The following is a 21,149-nucleotide window of genomic DNA, read 5'->3' as shown; positions in this document are numbered from 1 at the left end:
CAGGCCGTGATGCAACCTGTCAATATGCTCTCACTCTTGTACATCTTTATACTGTAGGTTCAAGAGAGTATTAGTTGACATACCAAATCGCCTCTAGCATCTGAGGAAGTATAGGTTATTTAAAGAAGCAACAGAAGGCCAATGCAGTTTGCACAGTAGACATAAATATTCAGAAGGCTTTCAATAAAGTGCCACAATGAAAATGATGGGTAGAATTATGGCCACAGACAGTGGTAAATATCAAAAACAATGAAATGTTGCGACTACTATTTTGGATTTAGAAACTAAAGGTTCAATGTTAAATTATATCACTGTTATCAATGTGGAGTTGGGTGAGTTAAGCTAACAACATGAGGGACTGTATCAAACTACTGGATACCAACAGGGCTACTGTGTGAATGGGGAAATAACAATTTACATACATCTCATATATTCTATGGAGGTTCATTATGATAGGAGGAAATGAGGAAGGTACTTGTTTCTTAGATGGTAAGAAACTTAAAGGAGCAATATGATTTAGCATTCAAAATTAATTACCTAAAGTATCAGGATAAAAATACTATAAATAATGCAAATGAATAAACAATAGACAATAGGTGCAGGAGTAGGCCATTCGGCCCTTCGAGCCAGCACCGCCATTCAATGTGATCATGGCTGATCATCCCCAATCAGTACCCCGTTCCTGCCCTCTCCCCATATCCCCTGACTCAGTTTTCTTTAAGAGCCCTATCTAGCTCTCTCTTGAAAGTATGCAGAGAACCGGCCTCCAACACCCTCTTAGGCAGAGAATTCCTCAGACTCACAACTCTCTGAGAAAAAGTGTTTCCTCGTCTCCATTCTAAATGGCTTACCCCTTATTCTTAAACTGTGGCCCCTGGTCTGGACTCCCCCAACATCGGGAACATGTTTCCTGCCTCTAGCGTGTCCTGTTTTCACATAAATCCAAAATGTATGGTCACAACATTAGATGTATATGTAACTGAGGTAACACTGTACTTGAAGTACTGACAGTTCATGTTTCCAAACTACAAAAGAATATTGAATTAAAATAGAAAGTGCAAAATCGACATGGTAACAAGGATGTTACTGGAATTGAGAGCATGTAGCAATCAGTAAAATGTGCAAACAGATGGTGTTCTTTTCACATTTTAAATAAAAGACTACAACAGGAGATCTGATTAAGATCTATAAAAAATATGAAATGAAATCATATAGGTGGATGTGAAGCAATTATTTCTGGTGGTATTGCGTTCAAAGCAAGAGTGCAGATAAACAAGACAGCAATGTAATTAATTTTGGAAGAATTTCTTTCCAGGAAGAATGATAAGAATAATGAACAAGGCCTCCCGGAGTAATGAGATAAAAATAATTAATGTATTTACTGGGAAGATTTAGAGATTCACCTGGAAGAAGTGAATAAAAATAATAATTTTTATTCAGCAAGACAATTTGAATAGCATTCATTCTAATGGGAAGAGAGAGTATAAACACAAGTAACTGCCAGTTGGCTGTATCATTTTCTTCTTTCAAGTTGAGCCGAATCAGTTCCTCTGCTCTTTAGGAAGGAAAACATCAGTTCCTTGAGAAGTGTGTATATATGTGGCTCCATGATGTGAGTGCACAAATTTGCCATGAAAAGTTGAAATGAGCCAAAGATACAATTTAGCTTTATCATTGTCACATGTACTGCAGTACATTGAAAAGCTTTGTTTTGCATGTTTTCCAAACAGATCAGATATACTGTACACAGGTGCAATCGATTCAAACAAAAATAAATAAATAGAAAGAGCAAAGGGGAAGATACAGAGAGCAAACTATAGTATTCAGCATCGTAGAGCATTGTAGCGCATGAGTTCCTTCGACAAGGTCCAATGTCCTCAATGGGGCAGAGGTGAATCGAACAGTACTCTAGCTTATGGAAGAACTATTTAAAAGCCTGATACAGGAGGGGAAGAAGCTTTCCTGAGTCTGGAGGTGCATAAAAGCATAGGAAGAGCTTTTCAATTAGATGATCATGATCGTGACATCTCCACGTAGCAATGGCAAATCTAGCTTATTTCCTCTTTGATTAACTATACCATACTTTTAGCACAAACTGCCCATGGTGAACTTCAAAAGGTCTACACTGTCTATAAATTTTGGTGTGAGATATTATTTAGTAGGACACAGTCACCTTGGAAGTTGCTTCAGCCATCTTTCTTCTAGCTGACATTGCTCCTCTCTCTTCCAGTATAATTGCATTCAATGGGATGCTTATTAGGAATTCTGCATCCGACACCCAGAGCTTCTAAGTGTGTCCTTGGGGAAAAAAATTCCTATTGATCTCAAACTTCCAGATGCACATGCAGCTCCAACCAGGTTCAGCAAAAAGAAAATGGCTTTCAAAGAAAAAAACAGCAATTTCCAATCAAAATTTCCACTTATTGCTAACTCCAGATTCAGACATTTTGCCATTAGCAAAACTTTTACTTTGTTCTGAGTATGATGAGAATGCAGTTCCATTGCCATTTTGACACATATTCTCTTCCAGCTGTTCTATAGGCACCATAGCCCTGTTTAAAGGAAGAACACAGATGTTCTTGTGTGTTCAGGCTAATATTGAGCCCTTAAAATAGTTACCATTAAATGGTTTATCTGGTTATTATCTCATTGCCATTTGAGTCAATTAAATATATATGTCCCTGCAACATTTTCCTGTGTTACAAATGCCTGACATTCAAAAATAATTAATTGGTGATTTAATTCTCTAGAAAATCCAAAGGCCATGAATGGTTCCATGTATTTATATGAAAATGATGTTATTTCATGAAAATGAGCTCCCAACACCATTTTAAATATGTCTGTATATCTCTCATTCACCTCTCTAAGATATCGGGTGATGGTCAAAAATCTAAATGAACAAATGTCAAGGAAGGGGGCGGGACAAAGATAGAATGTAGGTGGAGACAGTAAGACGAGTGGGAGAACTGGGAAGGGAAAGGGGATGGAGAGAGAAAGCAAGGGCTCTCTGAAGTTAGAGAGGTCAATGTTCATACCGCTGAGGTGTAAACTACCCAAACGAAATGTGAGGTGCTGTTCCTCCATTTTATGCTGGGCCTCACTCTGACAATGGAGGAGGCCCAGGCCAGAAAGGTCAGATTGGGAATGGGAGGGGGAGTTGAAGTCCCAAATTGGAGGAGCAGCACCTCATATTTCACTTGGGTAGTTTACACCCCAGCAGTATGAACATTGACTTCTCCAACTTGCTTTCTCTCTCCATCCCCTTCCCAGTTCTCACACTAGTCTTACTGTCTCCGCCTACATTCGATATTTGCCCCGCCCCCTTCCCTGACATCAGTCTGAAGAAGGGTCTCGACCTGAAATGTCACCAATTCCTTCTCTCCAGAGATGCTGCCTCACCCGTTGAGTTAGTCTAGAATTTTGTGTCGATCTTTGATTTAAACCAGCATCTGCAGTTCTTTCTTACACATTTTATCCAAGCAGAGTTAGGTGAGTTTAAAGCAAAGAACATATAGGATTTGTAAGTAAATAGAAAAATTAAATTAATCATATATATTTTCCGATTCAGTCGTATCTTAATAAAATATGTATGCCACACAATTGATGTACACCTTTGCTAATGGGATGTCTAAGTGATAAGCTATAGAGAAAAATAACCTATAATTATGGCAGTCACACACAACGCTCAAGATTTCTTGCAGTCACAGATGTTTGAAGAGAGTAGGATCAATAATTTCAGAGCATTATTGGCAGCATTTTATCTTGAGGGGGTTGTAATGTAATTAGAAAGAGTTAGACTGAAATGTAACCTTATTTGTAGTCGCTAATAGGATGCAATCAGAAGAGTTATTTTCCTTTTTGACTAGAAAGGAACATATCCCCTTTTAAATTATAAATGTACAATCCAAGCAATTTTGGAGTGGGGGGGGGGGGGGGGGGGGGGGGGGTGGGAATACATACACACTTTCAACCATGTGAGTTAATCCATTTAGTGGCACAGTTTCACGGATAATCCTTTTTGTTCTTATTTTGGATGTGATATTAAACAATTTCCATGTTGACCAGTCCAAGTTTATGCGAGTTCCTCTCAGCATTGAATGAGCAATAGAATAACACTAGACGAAGTAGGACCGTTCGGTCCCATGTTTATGCGGGAGGGCTGGTTCCCCAACGCAATATTCCACCTCTCCACCAATTCCAATATTGGTGGCCAGTGGGGGTGGGGGCTTTCTGGAGTGCTAGTATGGGTATTGTGGGCTGAAGGGATTGGTTTCCAGAGGGCTAGTATAGACATTGTGGGCTAAATGGATTCTTGGGGTGGCAGCTCAGTCACTCAAGCCTGATGTGCTGGCAGCTCACTCAAGGCTGGTGGGCTAGCAGTTGACTCACGGCTATTCCTTGAAATTCAAACAGGGTGCAAGGCCACCAAATTCAAATGCAGTTTCCTTCCATTTCAAGCAGGGTGCAAGGCCACCAAATTCAGGTGCAGTTTCCTACCACTTCAAGCAGGGTGCAAGGCCACCAAATTCAAGCGTAGTTTCCGACCACTTCAAGCAGGGTGCAAGGCCACCGAATTCAAGTGCAGTTTCATACCACTTCAAGCCGGGTGCAGTGCCACCAAACTCAAGTGCAGTTTCCTGCCACTTCAAGCTGGGTGCTGTAAAGAGCTTCAATAACACACTGTTGTCTTTACTACATTTATTGGTAATACACAAACATTGCTGCCCTAGCTGTACGTGGTCTGTCACAGGAGCTAGAGAGAGATCAATGGGTGGGGAGGTTACATTTATACTTCTGATATAGGGAGTGGTTAGTAGTGGTGAGGTCACTATGTTAAAGGCACATGCACATGTCATCTACATCCTTCCCCTTGGAAACAAAGCAATACAGTAGTGACGGGGCGACCACGTCTCATGCGCTACGAGCAGGTAGGCAAACAGTTAAACAAACAGAGGAGCACACAGCTAAGCAAATTCACCATAGCGGACGGGCGGCGTAACCAGTCGGCCGGACCGGGTACGCAGCTCGCCATCTCCTCCCTCTGCAGAAAGAGCAGGAGCCGGAGCGGTGGACGGAACCGGGGAACCCGGAGGAGAAAGAGCCCGCGGAGGCAGAGGAGGGGACGTAGGTGCAGCAGCGGGTGGACGGGCAGGCGAGCCAGGGCTGGCAGGTGGCGAGTGAGGCTGAAAGAGCTGAGAAGGCAGGGACCGAGGCACGCGCAGGTCCCTGGAGGCGTGGGTTCGAATCCCACTTCTGACACCATGTAAAGAGTTTCAATAACGCACTGTTGTCTTTACTACATTTATTGGTAATACACAAACATTGCTGCCCTAGCTGTATGTGGCCTGTCACAGGAGCTAGAGAGAGATCAATGGGTGGGGAGGTTACATTTATACTTCTGATATGGGGAGTGGTTAGTAGTGGTGAGGTCACTATGTTAAAGGCACATGCACATGTCATCTACAGGTGCCAGGCCACCAAATTCAAGTGCAGTTTCATGCCACTTCAAGCAAGGTGCAAGGCCACCAAATTCAAGTGCTGTTTCATGCCATTTCAAACAGGGTGCAAGGCCACCAAATTCAAGTGCAGTTTCATACCACTTCAAGCAGGGTGCAAGACAACCAAATTGAAGTGCAGTTTCATGTCATTTCAAGCAGGGTGCAAGGCCACCAAATTTGTGCAGTTTCATACCATTTCATGCAGGGTGCAAGGCCACCACATTCAAAAGCAGTTTCATACCATTTCAAGCAGGGTGAAACCACCATAAAACCACTATAAAACCACACGAAACACCACATAAACACCACACTCACAGTTCAGTAGACATTCAGTGTGTTCAGTTGATTCACAGCTCAGACAGTCGTGACCTCTCCCTCCCACATCTTGCAGAGACTGAGCCACACCCACACCTCTGGGTTTTATAATCCCTCCCCCTCCAACTGGAAGGGGTGTGGCCTTCATGGCGTGATTGACAGGAGAGAGATTCTCAACATTTTTTAGAACACTAATAACACTTTTATTTTTCATTGATGGGAAGAATCCTCTGTACCTGATGAGCGGCGGGGGACTGAGTAAGATGGCCAAAAATCACAGCCGTAAGTGGTAGCATTTTATCTAAAATCAATATACAATGGAAACAGGAAGTTGTCAAGCTCCACCATCAACAACCATTTTTGCAGTGCAGCATTTCAAAGCAGTTTCCACCACCAACAACAACCATTTTTGCAGTGCAGCATTTCAAAGCAGTTACCACCACCAACAACAACCATTTTTGCAATGCAGCATTTCAAACCAGTTACCACCACCAACAACCATTTGCAGTCCAGCATTTCAAAGCAATCACATTTTCATTTTCAAACCACATTAAGGGCACTCACAGTCAGAGAGCCGTGACCCTCTCACTTCATCCATCTTGCAGAGACTGAGTAAGGTACAACACTTCCGGGTTTTATAGTCCCTCCCCCCTCCCACCAGCAGGGGCAGCAAAGAGAATGTCAACATTTTTTAAACATTAATAACTCTTTTATTTTTCATCGTGGGAAAATCCTCTTGTCCTGTGCAGCGGAAGGGGACTGAGTAAGATAGCCAAAAATCACAGAATTAAGTGGCAGCGTTTTTTCAAATATCATGAAACAGAAAAACAGGAAGTGGTCAAGATCTTACTTTTAGTAATATAGATTCAGCGAGTTACTGTCAAACATTCTTCCAAAACGACCAAAAATTAACTAGTCATTCATCTTATTTGTTGTTACTTGACAAGCTGTGTGCAAATATGTTATTAAACTAATACGTATAAGTCTTCAAATGTTGTCCATTTGTCTCTGAGGTTGTAAATGTGCCACAAGTTATCTTCTTTGATTTAGTGGTTCATTATTCCATGATCGATTTCCTCATAAATTCCACTTTAATTATATTTGCAGCTGACCATTTTCCAAACAAAAGGGAATATGAAAAGATTTCAGGCAAAGTCAAACAACAATTAGGAAGGCAAAGAAATCTCCCTTGCGCATTTCAATCCTCTCTAATTTTGCAATCTTCTTACCAGATAATCTCCAACCCAACCCAATTGCTTCCACTAATGCTGCCATTGAACTTACCCAATCCCATTGACCTACCTGACAGGCTGCCTCCACCAGTTTTTTACATTGTAGCACCTTCAGAGTCAAGCACAATGACTTCTAACATGCCCAAAGCTTTGAATGGTGTGCGCATTAAAATTGGTCCCGAGCAACTTTGTAACAAACATCACCACCAGAACTCTTTAACAAATCAAACCTCAACAAGATGCTTCCTTTACAACTTTCCCTCAGGGAATAAATGCCATGTCACAGATGAATGCTTAAATGTAGTCAACTAATCAAAGAGACTGTAGACTGGACAAGAATTAAAAATATACTTATTAGACTGAAGAAATCTACTATCAATTGGAACATTTTAAGCTGAATCTAGAGGCACAAGAAACTGCAGATGATGAGCAAAACTGGATCAACACACAAAGTGCTGGAGTAACTCAGCAGGTTAGGCAGCACCTGTGGAGGAAATTCATAGATGTCCTTTTGGGTCAGGACTATTCAGACTGTTTGTACTGGGGTGAGAGTGATGAAAAAGAGGTTAGCCAGGACAAAACCTAGCAAGTGATAGGTGGATACAGGTGAGGGAGGGGGAGATAATGAAAGAGGAGTGAAATGTAAAACCAAAGGGAGGATGTCCCTATCTCCTATACAAAGCTGGTATGTTTAATTGGTGTTATTTTTCCTGAAAATGTTAAGAATGATGTTTCTGTTACTAAAATAATATTAAAATATTTAACATGTAAAGCTTGGAAATAATTGATAACAATCAAATTTTGATTTGATTATATTCGTTCACATTAAAAGACTTCATGGCTAAGGTAAAAAAAAAAACATTATTTTATACATATAAGAAAATTATACTTGTTAGATACAGAGGGCACCTAATATTATTCCAATATTTGAAAAGAGAACAGAAAAAGTGTGGAGAATTGCAGACCAATGAATTGCAGACCAATTGCAAAAGGAAAGAAAGCATTGCATGAGACTGTCGCAGAATAATGCCTGCAAAACATAGGAAACTATATGAAAATAAAGAAAGGCATTAGACCGCTTGCTTGGCATTACAGTCTACTATGTACCATGCTCAGGTCCATTCTCACTGGCCCTCTACATCCTGAAGCCCAAAGCTGTGACTGATCATTGACAGGATCGCTGGCCATGCACTAAGAAGGCCCTCCCTGAATTGCCACTTATTGTTCAGACTGTTCAAGCTATTCAGATATATAATCTATTCAGTCCTGACATTAAGTGACAGAAATAATTATCATAATGCAACATGAAAGAGCGTGTCCCAGACTAGTGAAGCAACAAAAAATTGATCTGAAGGAAGCAGAATGATTACCTGAAACCATCAAAGAAAAATAACATGAATGCTGCAAACAAAAATTGCTGGAAATGCACATTATCTGAAATGTTTGAAAATGGAAGGCTGTATCAGGATTTTGTCAAAAGGTATGTGCATGTGTGATGCCAATTTGGAATAATGCAGTTCGCCAAGAGCAGGAAGGACAAAGTGAGAAATTACTGTGATAGATACAAAATGCTGAAGTCAATGTGGCATCTTCACGCCCACGTTGGTTTTGCATACAGCCTGTCACCACTGGCGACTCGCCAGCAGCCTCACGAGAAGGTCCAGTCCAGCCACAAGAGTTCAATAACAACAAGGTCAGACGCACTAATTGGCCTCATCTGCATAGGGGTTATGATTGGTGAGAATGTAGGTAAAAGGGGATTCTGGAATAAACGTGACACAAGGTGTCTGGCTCAGCTAAGTGTCGTTTGTTCTTTGTTTTCTGTCGTGGGATTCAGTAGATCCTACATCAATATTGTGGACTGAATGGAGATGTTTGTGAAGTGGCATTGTGAAATGCAATGTAACAACTACTGGAAGATAGGATTAACATGAATGGATGTCCACACTACCATGGATGTCCACACTACCATGGATGTCCACACTACCATGGTGGACTGAATGGCCTATTTCTAAGTTGTTGGACTCTGACTCTCTTATCTTTGGGGACATTTAGCCTACAAAATTCACAAATCCACAAATTTTTGAAATAACTTAATTTGTTGACAGACAAAAATGCTGAAGAAACTCAGCGGGTGAGGCAGCATCTATGGAGCGAAGGAAATAGCGACGTTTCGGGTCGAGACTCTTCTTCGGACTGATGTGGGGGTGAGGGGCGGGAAGAAGAAAGGAAGAGGCAGAGACAGTGGACTGTGGGAGAGCTGGGAAGGGGAGGGGGTCTCCGTCTCTTCCTTTCTTCTTCCCGCCCCCCCACTCCCACATCAGTCTGAAGAACAGTCTCGACCCAAAATGTAGCCTATTTCTTTTGCTCCATAGATGCTGCCTCACCCGCTGAGTTTCTCCAGCATTTTTGTCTACCTTTGATTTTCCAGCATCTGCAGTTCCTTCTTAAACTCTTAATCATTTGTTCACATAGATCTGTTGGGCTCCACAGTAGCAAAAGTTACATTTTAAAGGATTTGAATGATCTGTAAAAGCTAATTACCGGACCTCAATCTAACCAACAATGTTTTTTGAATATATTTGATAAAGATCAATTACAGTAATTTAAAGGTACACAAAAAAGCTGGAGAAACTCAGCGGGTGCAGCAGCAGCTATGGAGCGAAGGAAATAGGCAACGTTTCGGGCCGAAACCCTTCTTCAGACTGATCGGGGGTGGGGGGGGGCGGGGACAAGAAAGGAAAAAGGAAGAGGAGCCCAAATGCTGGGGGATGGGAGGAGACAGTAGGGGGACTGAGGAAGGGGAGGAGATTCCTTGACCTCACTATCTCCATTGCAGGTGAGACTTCTGACCGACATCCACTATAAACCCACTGACTCCCATGGCTATCTGGACTACACTTCTTCCCACCCTGCTTCCTGTAAGGACTCCGTCCCCTACTCCCAATTCCTCCGTCTACGCCGCATCTGCTCCACGGATGAGGCGTTCCACACGAGGACATCTGAAATGTCCTCATTATTCAGGGAACGGGGGTTCCCCTCCTCCACCATAGATGAAGCTCGCACCAGGGTCTCTTCCATACCCCGCAACACTGCTCTCTCTCCCCATCCCCCCACTCGCAACAAGGGCAGAGTCCCCCTAGTCCTCACCTTTCACCCCACCAGCCGTCACATACAAAAAGTAATCCTCCGTCAGTTTCGCCACCTCCAACGTGACCCCACCACTCGCCACATCTTCCCATCTCCCCCCATATCTGCCTTCCGCGAAGACCGCTCCCTCCATAACTCCCTTGTCAATTCTTCCCTTCCCTCTCGTACCACCCCCTCCCCGGGCACTTTCCCTTGCAACTGCAAGAGATGCAACACTTGTCCCTTTACCTCCCCCCTCGACTCCGGTCAAGGACCCAAGTAGTCGTTCCAGGTGCGACAGAGGTTTACCTGCATCTCCTCGAACCTCATCTATTGCATCCGCTGCTCTAGATGTCAGCAGATCTATATCGGTGAGACCAAGCGGAGGTTGGGCGATCGTTTCGCCGAACACCTCCGCTCGGTCCGCAATAACCAAGCTGACCTCCCGGTGGCTCAGCACTTCAACTCCCCCTCCCACTCCATCTCCGACCTCTCTGTCCTGGGTCTCCTCCATGGCCACAGCGAGCAGCACCGGAAATTGGAAGAACAGCACCTCATATTCCGCTTGGGGAGTCTGCATCCTGGGGGCATGAACATCGAATTCTCCCAATTTTGTTAGTCCTTGCTATCTCCTCCCCTTCCTCAGTCCCCCTGCTGTCTCCTCCCATCCCCCAGCCTTCGGGCTCCTCCTCCTTTTTCCTTTCTTGTCCCCGCCCCCCCCCCCCACCCCCGATCAGTCTGAAGAAGGGTTTCGGCCCAAAACGTTGCCTATTTCCTTCGCTCCATAGATGCTGCTGCACCCGCTGAGTTTCTCCAGCTTTTTTGTGTACCTTTGATTTTCCAGCATCTGCAGTTCCTTCTTAAACAGTAATTTAAAACTGGGTTCTGAAAATCTGCTGGATTGAATGTATGATTTTAAATTATTTTTGTTCTTGATAAATCCATTTTTAATCAGACTTTACCACATTTCAGTTTTGAAAATACCAAGGAATAATTTTAAACCAATTGTCTTGTAAATGGTCTGAAGAAGGGTCTCGACCCGAAACGTCACCCATTTCTTCTCTCCAGCGATGTTGCCTCTCTTGCTGAGTTACTCTAGCATTTTCTGTCTTGTAAATGGTGTTATAACATGCATCCTTGGAATGATTGCCAAAACGAATTTTGTGTTTAGGTTAGCGCATTGTTAGCAGAAACTTAGTGTTGGGTTGGGAATCATTGTTCAAATGAAAAGAGTTAGGAATTTTCAAAGAATATGTGATGTACACTGAAATCATCAATGCATCAACACTATAAAATCGCCCTCCATAGGTAAAGCTGATTATGAGTTCTAATTTTGGATATTTTGTTTGGTCTACTGCAGATATCAGTTTATTCTTACTCTTATAAAATCAGATCCAGTTTTTTTTAAATTAACACCTAAAATACTATTTTATGATGTTGAAATGTGTTATTGGATTGCACATTTTACATTCTGCTTTCCCTTTAACATAGAAAAAACATATGTGCAAGAGTAGGCCATTCGACCCTTCAAGCCAGCACCGCCATTCAATATGATCATGGCTGATCATCGAAAATCAGTACCACGTTCCTCCTTATTCCCATATCCCTTGATTCCTTTAGCCCTAAGAGCTAAATCTAACTCTCTCTTGAAAACATCCAGTGAATTGGCCTCCACTGCCTTCTGTGGCAAAGAATTGCTCAGATTCACAACTCTCTGTGTGAAGAAGTTTTTCCTCATCTCAGTCCTAAATGGCCTACCACTTATTCTTAAACTGTGATGCTTGGTTCTGGACTCCCCCAACATCGGGAACATTTTTCCTGCATCTAGCCTGTCCGATCCTTTAAGAATTTTATATGTTTCTATAAGATATCCTCTCATCCTTCTAAATTCCAGTGAATACAATCCAGTCGACCCATTCTTTCATCATATATCAGTCCCGCCTTCCCGGGAATGAAACTGGTGAACCTGCGCTGCACTCGCTCAATAGCAATAATGTTCTTCCTTAAATTAGGAGGCCAAAATTGCATACAATACTCCTGGTGAGGTCCCACCGGGGCTCTGTACAACTGCAATAGGACCTCCTTGCTCCTAAACTCAAATCCTCTCGCAATGAAGGCCAACATGCCATTAGCTTTCTACACTGCCTGCTGTACCTGCATGCTTACTTTCAGCACCTCCCCTTTTCCTAATCTAACACCATTCAGATAATAATCTGCCTTCCTGTTCTTGCCACCAAAGTGGATAATCTCACATTTATCCACATTATACTGCATCTGCCATGCATCTGCCCACTCACCCAACCTATTACTACTTCCGGCTGTTCACCTTCCCTCTCGAGGATGTTCTTAAGTCGGCCTGAGACATCTTGGACCCTGGCACCAGGGAGGCAACACACCTTCCTCGAGTCTCGCCTGTCGCCACAGAATCTCCTGTCCGCTCCTCTGATAGTTGAGTCACCCACCACTATGGTTCTGCCTAACGTCGGTCTCGCCGGTCAAGCCTCAGCGCCAAGATTCGAGTTACAGACCGGTCTGCCGCTCGGACTGGAAGCATCGTCTGCCCCAACAACTCCCAAGAGGGTGTACCTGTTTTCAAGAGGCACTTCCACCGATGTCTCCTGCACTAGTTTCATCCCCTTTCTTTTCGTCTCTAACCGCCGCACCTCTTGTGCTCTTGAATCGCACTTCTTGTACTCTTGGATCAGAAAGTTAAGATATTAACTTTGTTAATGAAAGCAGTGAATAATTTGCAAACTGATCTCAAAGTGCATTTTTAATGAATTACATTAAAAACTCAATTTTCTCCAATTTAATATAATCCTTTGCTCATATCTAAATATACAGTGGCTTGCAAAAGTATTCATACCCCTTGAGCTTTTCCACATTTTGTCACGTTACAACCACAAACGTAAATGTATTTTATGGGGATTTTATGTGATAGACCAACACAAAGTGGCGCATAATTGTGAGGTGGAAGGAAAATGATACATGGTTTTCAAATTTTTTTACAAATAAAAAACTGAAAGGTGTGGCGTGCAAAAGTATTCAGCCCCCTTTATTCTGATACCCCTAAATAAAATCCAGTGCAACCAATTGCCTTCAGAAGTCACCTAATTAGTAAATAGAGTCCACTTGTGTGTAATCTACTCTCTGTATAAATACAGCTGTTCTGTGAAGGCCTCAGAGGTTTGTTAGAGAACATTAGTGAACAAACAGCATCATGAAGCCCAAGGAACACACCAGACAGGTCAGGGATAAAGTTGTGAAGAAGTTTAAAGCAGGGTTAGGTTATAAAAAAATATCCCAAGCTTTGAACATCTCACGGAGCACTGTTCAATCCATCATCCGAAAATGGAAAGAGTATGGCACAACTGCAAACCTACCAAGACATGGCCGTCCACCTAAACTGACAGGCCGGGCAAGGAGAGCATTGATCAGAGAAGCAGCCAAGAGGCCCATGGTAACTCTGGAGGAGCTGCAGAGATCCACAGCACAGGTGGGAGAATCTGTCCACAGGACAACTATTAATCGAGCACTCGTTGAAAAAAAGCCATAAGAAGTCCCGTTTGCAGTTTGCCACAAGCCATGTGGGGGACACAGCAAACATGTGGAGGAAGGTGCTCTGGTCAGATGAGACCAAAATTGAAGTTTTTGGCCTAAATGCAAAACGCTATGTGTGGCGGAAAACTAACACTGCACATCACCCTGAACAGACCATACCCACTGTGAAACATGGTGGTGGCAGCATCATGCTGTGGGGATGCTTTTCTTCAGCAGGGACAGGGAAGCTGGTCAGAGTTGATGAGAAGATGGATGGAGCCAAATACAGGGCAATCTTGGAAGAAAACCTGTTAGAGTCTGCAAAAGACTTGAGACTGGGGCGGAGGTTCACCTTCCAGCAGGACAACGACCCTAAACATACAGCCAGAGCTACAATGGAATGGTTTAGATCAAAGCATATTCATGTGTTAGAATGGCCCAGTCAAAGTCCAGACCTAAATCCATTTGAGAATCTCTGGCAAGACTTGAAAATTGCTGTTCACAGACGCTCTCCATTCAATCTGACTGAGCTTGAGCTATTTTGCAAAGAAGAATGGGCATAAATTTCAGTCTCTAGATGTTCAAAGCTGGTAGAGACATACCCCAAAAGACTTGCAGCTGTAATTGCAGCGAAAGGTGGTTCTACAAAGTATTGACTCAGGGGGGCTGAATACTTTTGCACGCCACACTTTTCAGTTTTTTATTTGTAAAAAAATTTGAAAACCATGTATAATTTTCCTTCCACTTCACAATTATGCACCACTTTGTTTTGGTCTATCACATAAAATCCCAATAAAATACATTTACGTTTGTGGTTGTAACGTGACAAAATGTGGAAAAGTTCAAGGGGTATGAATACTTTTGCAAGCCACTGTATCTTCACCAAGCCAATGATGTTTTAATTCAGAAGATTCATTCATGATTCAAGAAGCCAATGAAGTCAAAATTACATTATATATTATGTGTTTTTCTGAAAATCTTCCATTTGTTAAATATATTTTTTTTTACCAGGCAGGTCAAGTCAATCCAACAGTGAAACTATTTGTAGTAAACCTCTATGGACCAACTCATACTCTTGAATTGATGCCTCCGGAGAGCTTCAAATCCAAGTAAGATTCAGTTCACAATCACCCTCATTGTATAATTTTGAGAAGATTGATATCGAGTGGTCTAGTTACAGAATTTGCAGAGAACATACCACATGAATCTGGATTACAGCTGAATAATTATTTAGGGTTTCAGATTCCAGTATAGAACAATCACGCAATGAACCAACCTTCCATTCTTTTCTCTTAAATTTCCCTTATTTTTTACTGGAGCACATCATCCACTCATTACGTTAGTGAATCGGTTAATATTAATGACATGGGAGGTAGCATTGTACATTGATAATGATACCGTCATGCAAAAGTTCAATCAAATTTGCTTAATCCATTCACTTACTTTCCATTATAGATCCAGCAATAATTGTAACATATCCAATATTTCATCTTGAACACACAGTTAACATCAAGATGATGAGACAAACCTTGAATATGAAACTTTGACAATTGTGAATATTGGCCTCACTGTTGAGGTTGACACATCGTCAGAATATCATAGGAGCCAGCAACCGAGCCATTGCGGTTGATTTAAAGATTCATGCCATTCAGGGATCAAAGTACACTGTAAAGATTAGCTACTGAGATTAACCTGCTTCACAGCTTCAGTTTACTAGGCAGCAGTGTGTGCTGGCTGTTAGGGGATAAAGGGAAAACCATGGTTTCCTTTCCTGAAGTGACTGTGACCTTACTGATTACATTGGTACAAATGCTGCCTCCCGTGAATATACTGCAATATGTCAAACTGAATAGCAAGTATAAAGTTTACTGCTGTGCACTCAGCAACCTATAGTTTTCTAATGATGAGATGCATCAAAATAGGGGCTCAATAGTCAAAAATCACATGATGATTTATTCCTGGTGAAGACTTTTTCACATTATTACTTTAATCGGGGTCTTTTATTATTTGACGTACTAAACTGCTGGATCTATTTCATGCTGTCACATTCAATGATATTAATATGTAAGTTAATGACAGTTTATATCAATTCTGAGATTCCTTTTTTTTTCAAACAGAGAATATTATATCACAATGGTAAAATGGGTCAGCAGCACCAAGACGGTGGTAAACTGGTTGAACAGACCTCAAAATGTCTCCATTCTTACCACGTGTGAAATAACAACTGGGGCTTGTTCTAAGGTAGGACATTCTGCCGGCTCGTAACCTTTTAGTGATCTGAAATGCAGTTGAATGCTAGAACACCTTTGAGGACACTTAGAATCGACATACAAATTTGAGAGTAAATAAAAGCGATCAATTTTATTTTCAACAGTTAAAAGTTTTATCTATCAAACATTGTTGTGGTTTTTTTTTATTTGACAAAGTTGTTGAGAATTAGATTATTACATACGGAGCTTCTGAATAATTTAAAGTTCCAAATTAGTGTAATTCGTTAAACATGGAGGAATACCAGTCTTCTTCTTGTACATATTGTTTAACTTAGCTTTGTATGCTTCCCCAGAATATGAATGTTATCTTTACTGTAATTAAACATGGCATATTCTGCTGACCCTTGCCTTTGGAAAAAAGAATTGTTTTAATGCAAAGTTTTTTTTGCCAGTTGTCTTGCCTCTTACTTCGCGCCAGAATTTCTGAATCTGTCAAAAGGGATTGCTGGGGAGGAAATTGGGTCTGCGTCTGTAGGTGGGTGAGCTTTTCCTCAGTGCAACAATGGTGCATTCTCCTGCTCCCAGCTCAGTCCAGAGGTAGCAGAAGCTGTTAATTAGCCCCAATAGTTTGACAGCATTCAGCGAGGTACCACGATGAGTTGTTGTTCATCACTCGTTCTCAAATTAGACCATGACACCTAGTTTATGCTGTTGCGATGTGTACAGAGGTGGCTTATTAGACCAATATAGGCTTGGCAGTTCCTTCACATAGGTAACAAAGGTGTAAGGTCACTGTGGCATCAGTGGTTTTTAATGTTTGAAATTCTCTTTTCGTGTTTGCTTCCTCCATTCATATCGTGAGTGTCAATTAGAGCTAAAGGCCTAAATCTTGGCAGGCTAAACAAGATCTAAGCATTGGCTGCTTACTTCAAGAACATATTTATAAAAATATCTGATCCCAAGCTACAGTAAGACAATTTATAGTAAAGATACAAACACATGAACATCTTACGACCATTTACAAAGCCGTGACATATTATTAGACATCCTTCCAGAGAGATAATGGATTGTTTTCCCATTCCTCTTTCATTTTATTCCTTTTGTTTTATCAATTTAGAAACACGAAGCAGTCTCTGAAGTCTGGCTTTCTAGACAAGTAAGTAAAACATTTGATTAAGAAATTATAGCAAAAAACTAGTTAATGTGAATGAATTTATCTTTTTTTTTAAAAGATGTCAAATATTAAATAGTAATGTAGTACAAGTAGTTACAAACTTGTGTTCTTATAGGAACAGAGGAAATGCTAGATAAGATCAAGCTCAAATCTAGTTTTCCCTCTCATATCCTACATCGTATTGTTCAATGATAATAGACTTGTTAAAAATCATAATTATCAATGTCTAACAATTAATCTACATGGTGGGAAATCACCATGATGTATAGCTGTGGGGTCAAGTTCACCTGTGTTCTGCTAAGCATGTTTCAAATGACATGTACTGTATAATTATTCATATATACTATTTCTGAAAAGAACACTAAGAAATGGGTTGGCTTGATAGTACAGGGTTGCAAGCTGTGGGAGATTAGGAGCTGGATGGCCCTAAACGCAAAAGGGAAAATAGAATTTCAGCTTTTGTTGAGTAAATCAGGAATCATATGTACAGTATAATAGGGTCTGGTGGGACTTGGTCGGGGACCAGACTGTACATTGGATACAAGGGGAATGGTAGTCAGGGAGTCAAGTGTATATTGGATAGGTCAGGGTCAGCAGAAAGGTAAGGTCAAGAAATAGGTGCAGTGAAACATTTGAGCATCCCGGAATTTTGGGGAAGTATTTTACTGATCTTCAGGCCACATAGATGTCCCTGTAAGACTACAAGTGATGCACGCACCAGGCCAAAGTGCTCCAAGTTCACCCCCATGATATTCCAAATGGAAAGCTGTAATGGAAAAGGCATTTTCCCGCACATCATGTCATAGATGTGCGGGAAAATGTATTTTCCATTACAGCTCTCCAATTTGCCTGATTTTACCTATGTATTCCAAATTAACTTGAAATTCTATTGCATAGTGTTAAGAAAACAAACACTGTAGATTTAATCTGTAGGTCTGCAGCCTACAGTCTATTGAGGGCAAGGTTATTTGCTGGGGGTAAAAGTTTGCAACCAGAAATCAGCTCTCAATTTCACCACTGCTTTTTTCTTGCACTGAATGGAAAGTAAATAGCTGGCTCATTTACTTTTTTTAAATCCAGTAATAACAATTGAAATTAACCCCCATGTATTAGTCTTCCTCTGAGATATACAATTAGCCCAATCTGCAGATTATTCTATTTAACTCTAATACTTTATACATTATTTGAAAACTAATTTTCCAATGCCTTTTCCATGTAGCATTGTACAAAATCTGCTGAATTTGGATTACCATGTATTTTCTGATGTTGGTAGATCAAATATTTCTAGAGCTCCTCTACTGAGACAAATAGAATTGAATACTGGCAGCTAAACCTGTACCCTTTAAAATAAAACAAACAAGTTTAATAATCAGGCCAAATTAGAAGAAGAATTTCACCACCTATGGTTGTCAAGCACCACAGCCAGACTATTTTAATGTTAGTGAAAATTGTATCAACACTGTAAAGTAAAACAGTGATATCATGTTATATACTGTACAGAAAGTTGAACTCTATGGAAAGCTATTAAATGAGCAGTTTATTCAGCGCCTTACAATGAGTTCATCTGTCAAATCACTTCAGAAAATCAAGTGTGAGTGATCCTCCAAATATATTGCTTCCCATTTTGGTTTTTCATTTCATAAGGTTTTGTTGAGATTAATTTGTGGATTAAAACATGCAAAAATAGTGACGTCTAATTAATGGTCCCATCATAGTGAAAATTTATAGAGCCATATATGTAGAAACAGGGAACTGCAGATGCTGGTTTACACAAAAAAAAGACACAAAGCGCTGAAGTAACTCAGTTGGTCAGGCAGCATCTCTGGAGAACATGGATAGGTGACATTTTGGGTCGGGACCTTTCTTCAGAATGTTTGTGGGAGGGGGAGTGGGGGGGGTGGGTGGGAGTTGGAATGGCAGAAAGCCTGGCAGGAGATGCAGTGAGGGGCCTTTTTGATAGGCAGGTGGTTGGGCCAAAGGGCAGAGATGAAAAGGTAGAACGTGTGAGACAAAAGGATTGCAGTTGAAAATAGTGAAGCTAGAGGAAGGAATAACTTTGGAGTAAAAAAAGGTCACTCTTCCATTATAAGACCCAATTGTAGACAAATAAACTAGATAAAATCAAAGGATGATGAATGCCCAGTCATAATTATAGAATGAACTGTGAATTGATTTTGTAGAGCTGTATCTATTTACGAGTGTTCTTGGACAAACTTGCAGATTTATGGAGGACTTCAGCAAACATTCACCAATCTATGGTTAGTCTTAAAGGAAAACGTATTCCCACTCTGAATGTGGGATGCACAATTAAATAAATTTAAATCACAATTCCAGCAGGTAAAAGCATTTGGGGCTCTGAGAAAAGGAAAGATATTCAATCCGCTCTTTCTCCATTTATATTGTTCAGAAGATATTTGAGAAAGGTCCAGGCTTACTAAAGTTGAATAGTAGTTGCATTTCTGGTAAGACTGAAAAATCATGACTAATAAAACGAAGTTCTGTAAAATCTATTAACGTTTCTTTCAAATTTAGGCTAGGTATTCTTGTAGAGATGTTTAAAATTATGAGGGGTACAGAGAGGGGTGAGTAGCATAGTGGGACTGCTGGTAGAGCTGGTGCCTAGCAGCGCCAGAGACTTGGGTTTATTCCTGACCTCCAGTGCTATCTATGTGGAGTTTGCACATGTTCCGTGTGACCGTGTCGGTTTCGTCCGGATTCTCCGGTTTCCTCCCACGTCCCAAAGATGTACGGGTTTGTAGGTTAATTGGCCTTGAAAATTGCCCCTAATGTATCGGGAATTGATGAGAATGAAATATAAAATAAATAGGGTAAATGCACAATAAGTTTTTTACCCAGAGTAAAGGAATCAAGAACCAGAGGATACAGGTTTGAGGGGAGAGGTGAAACAAGCTGCCGGAGGAAGAAGATGAGGTAGGTACTATAATAACATTTAAAAGACATTTGGACTGGTACTTGGATAGGAAAGGTTTTAGAGTGATATGGGTCAAACGTGGGCAGTAGATGAGTCATCTTGGTCAGCATGAACAAGTTGGAACGAAGAGCTTGTTTCCAAGTTGTACAACCCTAGGTATTGATTATCGTTTAACTTTATCTATTTTATTATCTGTCTTTGGGACTTAAATGGAAGCATTCTCTTTTTACCAAGAAATATGGGGCCCAGCTTCAGACTCCAGAGTATAGAATGCTTCTTTTCAAAAACCATACATGATGCTCAAAATGTCTCTTACTGTACTGATCTAGTGACCAGTCATGCATTTCCTTGAGAAATCTAACTCCTTGATCATAATAACCTTGTCTGTGAGAACAAAAAGAACAGTGTCAGACAGGTCAGGAGTATTCAACTGTAGATTAGACGACTTGAATTTTTAAATTCAATTGGTTTTCTAATGATGATGCTGTTGATGTTTTTTTAGAATGAGGAACCAGTATTCTCAGAGGACGGTAGCAAGTTTTTTATGACTGTTCCTGTAAAACAAGGTGGTCGTGGAGAATTCCATCACATAGCAATGTTCACTCTTCAGGTAAGTTAGAGCGAATTGTGCTTTATCAATAAAAACTGTTTTTGTTATTCAGAAGACAGCCCAAAATATGAGTGATAAGATTCCAGATGGTACTACTTTTTGTCTGTCAAATGAACCTCATCTAAATTAATTAACTACAAAAGATGTTACATTCTTGGAATACTAATTGTTTTCACATTTGTTCTTGTAAACATTCCAAGCTTTGATTGATGTTGGTTAGAAGAAGCTAAATTAAAATAATTACTAGTCAACACAGAATAAAATCCTGCAATTGGCCATTTATTTGATTGAAGGAGTATAATGTGTAGGAATGATCTTGTTTCTGCTTGCATCAAACTTGCAGAAAATTTGACGTTATTGTGTGTGATCAGATTTTACAAGCACAGGAAAATAATTCTTCTGAAATCTTGGTGTAATTTTTTTTTCATTTAAAGCAAGGCCAGCATTTATTGCTCATTTCTAATTTCTTTGGACCAAGCGTAGGCTTGGCGATCACTTCTCCCAACACC

At 40.9% G+C, this 21,149-nt stretch overlaps 1 protein-coding gene across 1 annotated transcript in view; it reads left to right on the top strand.

Annotated features, from left to right (window-relative positions):
• Positions 1 to 21,149, top strand: part of dpp10 (dipeptidyl peptidase like 10) — a 683,609-nt gene that overhangs the window by 586,805 nt on the left and 75,655 nt on the right. Inside the window, exons 10-13 of the mRNA XM_033024629.1 lie at positions 14,726 to 14,823; positions 15,832 to 15,955; positions 17,042 to 17,080; positions 20,533 to 20,640. Coding sequence (XP_032880520.1) covers positions 14,726 to 14,823; positions 15,832 to 15,955; positions 17,042 to 17,080; positions 20,533 to 20,640 — 369 coding nt within the window. The remainder of the gene's footprint in view (positions 1 to 14,725; positions 14,824 to 15,831; positions 15,956 to 17,041; positions 17,081 to 20,532; positions 20,641 to 21,149) is intronic.

This window comes from Amblyraja radiata, chromosome 7 (genome assembly GCF_010909765.2).
Source record: "Amblyraja radiata isolate CabotCenter1 chromosome 7, sAmbRad1.1.pri, whole genome shotgun sequence".
In the NCBI taxonomy this organism is placed as follows: Eukaryota; Metazoa; Chordata; class Chondrichthyes; order Rajiformes; family Rajidae; genus Amblyraja; species Amblyraja radiata.
This window is presented reverse-complemented; position numbering and strand designations above follow the sequence as displayed.